At 28.9% G+C, this 12388-nt stretch overlaps 1 protein-coding gene across 1 annotated transcript; it reads left to right on the forward strand.

Annotated features, from left to right (window-relative positions):
• Window positions 1-26: 26 nt before the first annotated feature.
• Window positions 27-3881, forward strand: LOC111042296 (26S proteasome regulatory subunit 6B). Its single transcript, XM_022326860.1, has 6 exons — window positions 27-59; window positions 766-855; window positions 936-1269; window positions 1328-1531; window positions 1635-2104; window positions 3551-3881. The coding sequence occupies exons 1-6, from the start codon at window positions 27-29 to the stop codon at window positions 3662-3664; spliced, it is 1245 nt and encodes a 414-aa protein (XP_022182552.1). The 3' UTR covers window positions 3665-3881.
• Window positions 3882-12388: the final 8507 nt, after the last annotated feature.

Consider the following 12388-nt stretch of genomic DNA (forward strand, 5'->3'; position numbering starts at 1 on the left):
AAAATTTTAAATACCACAAATTTGCAATGGAAGAAATCGGTATTGTCTTGCCAGAAAGGGTACGTATAAGTTTTGTAAAATTCATATTTATAACATTTGTTACTTTACTTGATCAATGATTCCACTAGATTCTTTTTAAATTTTTCTTCATTTCTAGTAGAACGCAAAGCAATACATTTATTTTATACATAATTGTCCCACTTTGTTTAATAATAATATTTTTAAATACTTTTTACAATAATTGTATTATCATTTTTATGTTGTGTACTATTTACTATTTTCAATTGCCTAACAATATATTGTACCTAGCCTAATATACTTTGTTTAAATGACTATTCAAATATAACATAAATGTATGATTGTTTCTACATAATGCATATTATGTTGAATTTGGTACTTGGGTTATGTTATAAAATCTTGACATTTAATAGATTTTGTGATAAACCAATTCTCTATAGAATTCACTAATACATAAGTTATCCATTTAAATAGTTTTTGTCCTTTTTTTTTATGTAAATTTTAAGTCTACAAACATATAATTTCCAACTTATAATATGCCCCGGCCTATGTTGATTATGTTAAAAATATTTGCAAATGAAAAACTGAAATGTATTATTACTATTATTATTATTATTATTCAAATATTTCTCAAAAAAAAAAGACTGCTTTACTCAGTAAAAATCTGAGTTTATTATATATTTCAGTAGTACTATTATTAGTATTATATAATTTAAAATTGTCAGGTTAATTTATTCATTTTTACAGGATGATAGTCAAGATGCTAAACCCACTCTCCCTAATTTGAATAATGTTGAGGCATGTTTAGACAGTTTGGATCATTATTCTAGATACAAGGTAAATTGTAATTATTATTTTTTAAATACAATATGAATCTCAAAATTATTGTTAACTTATTATTTTATTGAAATATCTAGCGCTTACAAAGATATTTGGAATTTTTGACTGTACAAGAAGAATATATTAAAGATGAACAACGTAATTTAAAAAAAGAATACTTACATGCACAAGAAGAAGTGAAACGTATTCAGAGTGTCCCGCTTGTAATTGGTCAATTTTTAGAAGCAGTTGACCAAAATACTGGTATTGTTGGAAGTACTACTGGATCAAACTATTATGTACGTATATTGTCAACAATCGATCGAGAATTGCTAAAACCATCCGCTAGTGTTGCATTGCATAAGCATAGTAATGCTTTGGTTGATGTTTTACCTCCAGAAGCTGATTCTTCTATATCTATGCTGCAAGCTGGTAAGTTATCTTAATAATAATTACATTTTTTCCATTTTGACAACAAACATAATCGTAGATGAAAAGCCTGATATTCAATACGCTGATATTGGAGGTATGGATATGCAAAAACAAGAAATTCGAGAAGCTGTAGAATTACCACTAACACATTTTGAACTATATAAGCAAATTGGTATTGATCCGCCACGTGGTGTTTTAATGTATGGACCACCAGGGTGTGGTAAGACTATGTTAGCTAAAGCTGTGGCTCACCATACTACAGGTAACTAAAAATTCTATTTAATCAAAAAAATACATTTTGCCTGTGAACATATAAGAATTATTTACTTTGACAACCCTTTTTATTGTATTATTTTATTTTCTAGCTGCTTTTATTCGCGTGGTTGGTTCAGAGTTTGTCCAAAAATACTTAGGAGAAGGTCCACGTATGGTACGTGATGTCTTCCGTTTGGCTAAAGAAAATTCACCTGCTATAATATTTATTGATGAAATTGATGCAATTGCTACTAAACGTTTTGATGCTCAAACTGGAGCTGATCGTGAAGTACAGAGAATATTACTTGAACTTCTTAATCAGATGGATGGTTTTGATCAAACAACTAATGTTAAAGTTATAATGGCTACCAATCGAGCTGATACTTTAGATCCAGCTTTATTGCGTCCTGGTCGTTTGGACCGAAAAATTGAGTTTCCATTGCCTGATCGTAGACAAAAGCGTTTAGTATTTTCAACTATAACAGCCAAGATGAATCTCAGTGAAGAAGTTGATTTAGAAGATTATGTGGCCAGACCAGATAGGATTTCTGGAGCTGATATTAACGCAATTTGTCAAGAGGTAATATATTTATTATGCGTTTTGAAATAATTATAGGTTCTTAACGATTATTATGACTACCTTAAATATGGTGTTTTGTGGTGAACTCAATTCTATATTTCGACCATTCCAGATTTACGTTGCCTTATAGTTATATTATTTTAAGACAATTCTGTCTAAAATACAAGACCAAATATAAATAAGCCTGCTCGGTAAAACTTAAAAGTGTAAAGAAAATAAAAGCAATGTACAACAACAAACTGATTTCCTGTAACTCATTAAGTCCATAGTTGCCTACTGAGGAATTGTATTGGTAGTTGCATAACTGATTAATTACTATTATAATGGCAATATTGAAATTTCCATTTATTCAAAAAAAAAAACAATTATTTCAAACTAAATTTAAATTATAACAGAAAAACTTATTATTAAATTTGTGTCCATGCACTATTAAAATGTTTATATTTTTCTTCAGAGAGTATTTTCCATGTTTCTGTACCTAGTTTCTATACTCCGTCCAGTAAGAGAACTGCCGTGGGCCTACCAAAATCTGTTTTTTTCACATCCTCACACGACACCCTTTTATATAGAAACTGGTTTTAATAGCAGGGTGATGTGGAGGGATGCGTAGAATCGTTGGTTCTCTTGCAGAACAGAGTTGGAAATAATTGAGCTATGAACCTTCTGATATTGGTTTATCATTTACTAACATTTAAGCATATCTTAAATATTTAACGCATTATGTATAAAAAAAATTAATTAAGTCAAGTTTCACCCATAATTTACAATTTAAAAATTTTTGTAACATACTTCAAAATCAATGTATCGAAAAAAACTTATCAAGCTGCCATAGATAGTATTCTTACCTTAAAGTTTGATGATAACTCTATTCATTCTAATATTAAAAATTACAAAGTAAAACGTGTGGCACATGTGGCTGAATCGTCCTCATAATTCATTCCAATTTATTTATTTTGGAACTTAAATTTTTATTTCAAAACAAATTTTATGAAATTATTATTACAATAATCTTTTTATAATATCTCCCAATCGATAAATATTGATGTCATTTGATGATGATAGAAAATAATGCTTTTATCACTGATCTGTACTAGATCTCAATCAGCACTACTCATAAACAATTTTACTGATGTATAGCTATATATGTTTACTTGAAAGATTTATCAGGTTGAATAATACCAATAAATGCACTTACAATCACATGGAAAATCATGAAATTGCTTACACAAATATTTTTAGACAAAACTAGCTACAGTAGGTCACAATGTACTTAACCATATAAAGGACTGGTAGGGTCTCCTACTAAGTTACAGAAAATATTATAAGATAACTAACTTAGTTAAATCTGTTTAACAAATGTAAAAATCACGAATTGTTAAATTATTTTAATTATTAACACTAAAATCGGTTATAACTATATTAAATAATATGTATTTTATTTTGTAGGCTGGAATGCATGCTGTGCGCGAAAATCGTTACATTGTGTTACCTAAAGATTTTGAAAAAGGATACAAAAACAATATCAAAAAGGATGAATCAGAACATGAATTCTACAAATAAATCTTTATATATAACAATAAACCTACAGTTTTATTAAATTCAGATACACTATTTTTTTTTTTAATAAAAAAAAGTTTGCATAAAATTATTCCATTTTCTAATTTATTAATTGTATTAAAAGTAATTAATATAATTTCTTAAACAATTTCAATAACATGTATTTTTATTTGTTTGTAATAATATCTTAATTAGAATATAATATCAATCCATTACTCAATTGCTTATGTTTTATTATTATAATGATGGTGTGTTGTATACAAAAATTAAAATTATATTTCAAACCCAACTATTGTATTGAGTAAGCTAAGAATAATGACCAAATTTGATAACTAAAAACTATATTCATTTAAAATCAGTGAAGAATAATTTCAATGTTCAATGGTCTTTAACGTGGAATTTAGATGGGTGGAAGGCATGTAGCACATAACTTTGGTATGATGTGGCATGTCCATGACCACCTCCACCGCCACCGCCACCTCCTCCATAATTTCCGTGTGAGGTGTAAAGTGCCTCGTTATCTTCAACTTCTTGTAGGTCACGTTTATTCAAAGTTCTGGAGTAAGTAGTGGCTACCATTGAGATTATAAAAATAACAAAAAAAATCTGAAAAAAAAATTTTTTACTTAAGTTATAATATATAATAATATAGGCCATTTGGTGTTCAAATAATGGCGGCACTGAGGAAGCAATGCGAAAACAGTTCCCGCGGCGTCGTCGAAAAAAAAAGTCCATTTGATGTGGGGTGGTATGGTAGGGGGTTATTTTTGTATATATTTTTTAGTAGGTTTTTGAATTGGTTGGGTTGTAACATGTGGTATTTTATGTATGTGTGCCATGTTTTGTTGCTTAAAACCCGGGTGCCGTGTAGCTTTTAGCAATCTTACGTAATTGGTGGTAGCCACCACGCCACACCATGGCACTAACAAATTATTTATTGTACAAATTAATAAAATAATTTAATTTATTATGTTAATGTCTACAATTCTATCCAAACATTTTCAAAAGAAACTAGCTAATAAACAATTCAAATCCATTAAACATTATAAAGATATTTTTAATGTAAATATGCTTAAGTTAGTATTTTTGGGACTGTTTCTAACTAAATCTCTTGATAATGTGATGTTCGCGCAATATTTGACAATTTGTTTTACATGTAAAAAATGCTTCATCAATTTACAGTTGACATTTTAGTTGTATGTTAAAAAATAATCAATTTTGTTTAGAGAATTTATGTTTTCTTCCAAAGCCTTACATTTCTTCCCCAGTTAATATAAATGTATTATGAATAAACAGGACACACAACTTTTCAATTCATTTAGCTTTTTCTAACATAAACAATTAAGCAACTGTTATCAACTTTCCAGATTGTGATTAATAAATACAACATTCACGATTCGGCTTAGCAAAAAATCTTTTGTCTAGTGGTAAGGCTTTGACAATAATCATTAAGTACCTAGATTATAAATTCTGATGTAGGTATGCTAGATGTTTATAAAAATAAAAATTATAATAAATAACTAATGGAAATGTTCAATGAACAAATATTGCTAAGTTATCTAAATTATTAATTAAATATAGTGACATATTTACATATGTTTCACAAATTTCTTGAATCTTCATGAATAGGTAAGTAGGTACTTATTGAAAATAAAATAAATATTGTATTGAAAAACTAAGAGCCATGTTTTATACATTCAATAATTAACTAAGTAGAACCAATTTCATTTACAGATAATGGTCTGTGAAATAATTTATCATACTTAGGATATAAAAGAATACATAGGTAATGATTAATTATTACAATTTATATGAAAAGTAATAATAATAATACCTAACTTAAAAAAATAAGTTGTAACCAAATTTAATTCTGCAATAAAAAATTATATTTACAATTCACTACATGAGTACCTACTTATTAGGTAGGTAGGTAATTATTTATTATTAATATTGCCTACCTCTTACTTATAGAAGTAAATCAATACAACACAAAATATTTAAAGAAAAATAGAAGCCATGCTTTAAAAGAAAGTAAAAGAAAAACATATTTAAAAAAGTATAGTTAAAAAAAACTTGTTTGTTTAAATTATACCTATCTAACTATCTAAGTAAGGGTATAATAATATAATAAAGGTAGGTAGGTACCTTTTTTTTAAAACAAATAGCATGTCCCTATGTCATTATAGATACTTAAACCTAACTATGTAAAATTCAATTTTATTTTATTTTATTAAAATCATTAAAACATACCTGTTTTGTGTTCATAATTTATATTTGTCTTTGCCAGTGTTTTCAGTATCTGTATATGTACCTATAAGTACATGAAAATCAGTTGTTGTTTCTTGAGCCACAATATTCAAACTATATACAGGGAAAAGTGAAAAATCCGTTTATATAACAGCCGTCCACCGCCACCCCACCATGTACCACTTGAGTTTTCCGATTTTTACGGTTTGATTGGTATAATAATGTCGAATGTAAGCGTATTGGTAAATATTAAACCAATACATGGCGGCTTTCTCTGTATAACGACATGTCCCATAGCTCAGTAAAATATATCGTTTGGTTTTTATTTTTTATTTGCTAGGTATAAATAGATACAGAAACCTTTATAAATATATAATATAGGTAGGTAGGTAGGTGACCCGTGACTTTTGGGATATTATTTATTAATTACATTTTTAGTGTTTTAGTTCAAAATGATATGTTTATTTTGAATGTATAAATAAATATATATATTCAGTGTGTACCTAGTTCGAATGAAAAAAACATAACTAATGATATGCATGATGCATCGGACAGATAGAAATTGATTTATTATACATTTTACCTATCATTGAGTAACTACCTATATTTACAATTTTACGCATTTAAAATCTAATAATTGTTTAATACGCCTACCTACCTACCTACCTACCTATTACCTATAATCGATCAATATTCAATATATTTAGATTTGTGTGATATATGTACCAACTACTAAAATGTATCTGGAATGCACTAAGTCTAACATACCTAGGTACCTACCTAATAAGTAATAAGTATAGGTACCATGATTGGTAATACTTCCAATTCACCCTAGGTAAACTAAACGGAACAATGTTTGGTTAAAACTTAAGACAGTAGGTATATGAATATATGACAGTCTAAAACAGCTGCAACACATTTGGTAATAAGGCAAAATTTATAACTTTTTTATGTAAGATAAAATATTATATAAGGGTGTAAGCTAGAAATCATATACCAAGGTACCTACCCAGAGATAACTATAGGTAACTAGGTAAATACCTAGGTACTAGACATTTTTGTTAAACATCCAAATCAACTGATATTATTATATACCTATATACAGAAATGTGAATATTAATCAACTAAGAATCTAAAATCTGCATACAATTTTAAAATAATAAACAAACAACTAAAATTCTTAAAAACAGATACTTTTAGATTTTAAAAGTACTTATATAAAAGGAACGATGCAAACTGTATAAAATACTATTGGGTTCGTATTGTATTTAGATCAGTGGTCTTTAGTCAGTGAGTAAAAAAAGCCTAGGAAAAAAAAGATAAACCAAAAAAGTAAATAGTATACAAACAAATAAAATTAGAGTATTTATAGTAAGCACTAAGTAAAAGTAGTTGGTACGACAGTTCTATCTTAACCAAAGATTGGTTTTGACTTTTAAATTAAAATTCAGTCCTAAATTGAGCAAAAATAATATGATATCTTGTATTAAGCTACAAATTATCTTGAAATCAATTGATTTATATCTTACACATAGTAATGCATAATGATACTAAACATAATATACCTACTGGACGATTAATGTAGTTAGGTGGGAAGCCCATTTAGTGCTACATTTCAACGATTTAGTCGAAAGCTCATTACAGGAAATACGTAATTAATAGGCCTGTAGTTTAGCTGACTAATTTTTCTGCTGTAGGTATATATAATAAATTATAGCGCATAATCCCTATTATGTTACCACATGGGATATACCATGTACCGTTGGTATTATATTGGGATCACAAATTTAATAGTAGGTACCTAATTATAATATTATGTTTATATTTATATTTAAAGTTTTATGGTACCTATCAACCTATATCAAAACAATACGGTAAGCAACGGTACGGCTATTATTATTGTTATTATTTTTATTATTTTCAAGTAAACGGACAATACATCTATACCTAATATAATAAATTCGTAGATCGTATATATATATATATACATACATACTAGTAGGTATAATGTGTGTGTGTGTTATTGACGTTTAGACCCACCGCATGGTTACCTACTTTCTCATTGATTAGTCACGGCGATATATATTATTCAACGATATAGGCCGGCAGGTGCTACATAAAGGTAAACAATTCATATTATTGTGATCGGGAGTAACAATTCTGCAACACGCACTGACGCAGTGACGCACTTCAGCACTGATCGTGGATCAGTGACCACTTGGCCAGCAACAAGTGTGTGTGTGTAATATTTTATAATACGTAATAGGTAGAGAGCCTTATGAATATTATTATTGTTATTGAGGCTTTCTAGTAATAGGTACCAGTGTAGGCCTGGCCAGGGCCGCTGGTCCCATAGATAATATATATTATATAATATTATCTATGGCTGGGCCCCGCTGTTTTTTTTGAGGAAGGGGGGACCTATTAAATGTTTTATTTGCTTGGCGTGTTCCTGGTCTATATAGGGAGTACAGTAACTCTGCAAAGTATTTATCAGAATATTTAACAGCACTTCATTTTTCTTTACAGGGGCAAGGCCATTCATTATATGGGGCCCTTTAAAAAAATTGATCCATTTGACTTTCACGTTTGGTGTGCCAGGCCGACTCTAGTGGTACACGTTGTACGATTATATAAAGTAAAAGTGTTTACCTACCTACCTTTATAAACAGAGGTGGTTCAAATAGGACCGTTGTCCGCCCTGAAAGTATCTAGACCTTTGCCCCATTTACTGGCCCACCCCAACAATTTTTAATAAAATAAAAACAATTTTGAAAGTCCTGTTTTGTCTTTAGGTACACATGGATACAATATGGTTTTCTTCCTGTAAAAATAATCACTAATATTCACATAATTTTAACATCTACTCATCGTGCTTAGTGTATTTGTTTATTTATTTAAATTTTATAATTAAATTCAAGTCCTCTAATATTTGACTAAATAGTAGGTAAATATCCGTCTACACGAATGTATGGTTATAGTATTTACCTTTTATCTACCTAAATGTTAAACCTCTACGGCTACAGAGGCGTGTAAACAAACGAATATTGGTATTTGTTTGATATTTTCAACTATGAATGGCAGGTGTGTTCGGTAAATGGTAGAAAGAAAAAATAATAATATAGGTACCCATACTTTGCAAATATATAGATAATATAAGCGTACCATACTCTGTACTATAGAGTCTATAGTCTATAGTGTATACCACTATACCTACCACCTGCCTAAAATACTTTTTGCGTAAGTTTGATTTCTTAGTCACTTATTACATCTGAACACATTAAGGATTATATGTATTGTCATTTGTAGGTATGTACATTGAATACATACTAGGTATATGCAGAAACCACGATGGATAATCACTGGTCTGCCGCAAAAAGAAACGAGCGAAAAATATGACAAACGCAACGATATAAGTAACGCGTTGTTGCACACTATGAATGCGGAAGTGCTGTCTACAGAGTACCTATATATATATATATTTATTATACCCAACTTATAATGTTTATGGGTCTGTGTATTAATACGTATGTGCCAATAAATCAAATTGATAAAAATGTACCTAATTTTAATATATTGAAAACAATAGTTACTATTATTTTTAATAAATGTCTATACCTATTATATTATACATTTTTATCGTATATGAATAAAATGCATAAATATGTTAACGGTAATAAATTAAAATACCTAGGTATTCTACAAATTTTGTTGTATGGGCTGTAACGAATATTTCACCCCCAACTCCCAAGTACGAATCGCGGAAAAAAAAGTCCCCGTAAAAAAAGTCCCGGAAAAAAAGTCCCGGTAAAAAAGTCCCGGTAAAAAAAGTCCCACACTAGGAAAAAAAAGTCCCGATGAATATATAAATACATACAAAGTCATATAATATCATAAAAGATGTTAATTACTTACAATTTATTACAATAATAAATAGTCAATAATAAGTAAGTCAAATAAAAGTAAATAATAATAATACAATTAAAGTACCAATATAATTATAATAATAATGCTATAAAAATGTAATATTATAATTAGGTACACCTCTTTCTTATATTATGACTTACGAGTTACGGCTGTTAAAAAATCTAAAACACCGATATTGCCCGCTTGTATTTGTATACATAAATTTTGCAGCCGTTTTTCTACTGTCCGAGTTTGCCCTAGTTTTTTAACAGTTTTCGAATCTCCTACAGCATCTAAAGCTAATTTCGCTTCATCTGCGGACAAATATATTTTATACCTACCAATACATTACACACTAAAATAAGTACAAAGTACAACTGTACAAGTGCAGTATAAGAATAAGTATTTTGGTATTTTCCAGTAAACTTTTTTTTCTATTATTTATTACTTATTATGGTAGATGACAAATATATGTACAAGCATTTTATTCATTACACTTACACAGTTACACACTAAAATACAAAGCACAACTTACTATAGAACTGTACAAGTACCTACAAGAATAATATTTTTTTTTCGGGACTTTTTTTCCTAGTGTGGGACTTTTTTTACCGGGACTTTTTTACCGGGACTTTTTTTTCTGGGACTTTTTTTACCGGGACTTTTTTTTCCGATTACCCCAAGTACCTACTTGGCTGTAGCTGTAGATGATTTAAAGTCTTTTTTGAGTATGAATAATATACGTAGGTAAGTATATAGCTACCTATTTAGGTACTACCAGATAGGCATACATACTACTGGTGAATAAGCTTCCGACTTCACCCATTTCCTTTTTTCGTCCATTTCGATTTCTTTTAAGTGAAAATAATGTAAAAAGTAAAAACAACGAATAGAAAAAATAATTGTCACGTTCTATCGAACTAGTTTATGAAATAATCTATAGTAGTTGTTAATTGATTTCAGTGAAACTATGTATAAGGCAGTGACAATAATAACTAGAACATCAACTTCCAATGACGCAACAGGTTGTTATGGATTTGCAGTTTGCACGAATGCACAGTGTCCCCTAGAATTCCGAAGATTCATTAAAGATAATGCTAGTTTTCTATTGTCCAAGGTCGGGCTGCAGTCTGTGTGTAGCTGCTGATGAGTGATGAGTGTCTCGTTGATTAATTATCTGCGAAAAAACTGTGAACGGTTTAAACAAATAAATTATCGATTTAGAGCGCAAATTTGTCGAATATTTAATTATAGTTCCAGAACATTTTGTAAACAGTTATTTAAAATCGAGACACCTAGAGAAAATAAACCTTACCTTTCCCTCTCCCTAACAGTTAATTCAGTTATTGCGTAACGATCGTCACGGATTTGAGCGGTTCCAATTTAATTGCAATATCAGAATATTGCATGAAAATACTACAAAAATAAATCGTAATAGAAGTGTAAAATAAATGAAACAATACAATATTATGCTAGATTTGATACGTTTAGACTATTTACACATTCGTGTCATATTCAATTACCGATTCTTGACGACATGCTGTAACTGATAGGTTAGGAACCTGGCAACCTACATGAGTGGTGACGTTAATCACGAGAAAATAATATTGAACATCTTGTTGAGATTGTAAAGCAGTGGTACCTAACTTGCTGAACCACGAAAAATTATATCTTCTCGTATTGAAAATAATCATACATTTCCGTGGCTGATGTTTGATAGTATTCGTTATTCATGTACCTATATTAATTGTCATTCACTTCCTTCTAATAATGACTTGGAATACAACTGACAATTATTAGGTACTAAGTATTAGTTTTAATATGATAAAATATTAAAAACAGTGACAATATGGGTGCACATATTATTTTATTATTATTTCTTATTATGAATTACAAAAGTAAAACAGTTTATACTTTATATTATATTAATATGTGTGCCGGTTTTTAGACTGCTAAAAGAAAACAATGTGGGCTAGTGGATACCGCTGTGCAGTACATTAGGTATTTAGGTGTCGTGTGGTCGTGTGGATACTGTAATTATAATGGATGTGTTAAATTTGAATTCAATGATGTACAATCATTGTATTCGAAAAATGATCTATCATGCTAATAGTTATTATGATGATATTTTTAAACTACAAAAAATAACTAAAATCGTTATTTTCCGTTTAAATATCTAATTCCATAAAAATTTGAACTATAAACAACTATTAAAAAAACTGTGCTTATACAATTTTTAGATTCTTTGGTTACATTATGAAATACTTAAGAAAAATCTTGCTTACAATTTTCAATCCTTATCTATAAAAATAAAACATTTTATAAATTTTTAAATGTAAAATATTTTGAAAATGTTCATTATTTTGATGAAAAAAAAAACATGTCTAATATATTTTATATTGTTGAATTGCTATTATAAAAGCTCATGAGAAACCTTGTATACAAGTATACAACTTTCAAGCCCATTGGCCTAGTAGAAAATATTTTTATACATATTTTTAGAAAAAAATAAACAAAATTTCAACTTTAAATTGTTTATAAATAGACCAAAAAGATAAAAAATATTTTTAAAAT

The sequence above is a fragment of the Myzus persicae genome, unplaced genomic scaffold, assembly GCF_001856785.1.
Source record: "Myzus persicae strain clone G006 unplaced genomic scaffold, MPER_G0061.0, whole genome shotgun sequence".
In the NCBI taxonomy this organism is placed as follows: domain Eukaryota; kingdom Metazoa; phylum Arthropoda; class Insecta; order Hemiptera; family Aphididae; genus Myzus; species Myzus persicae.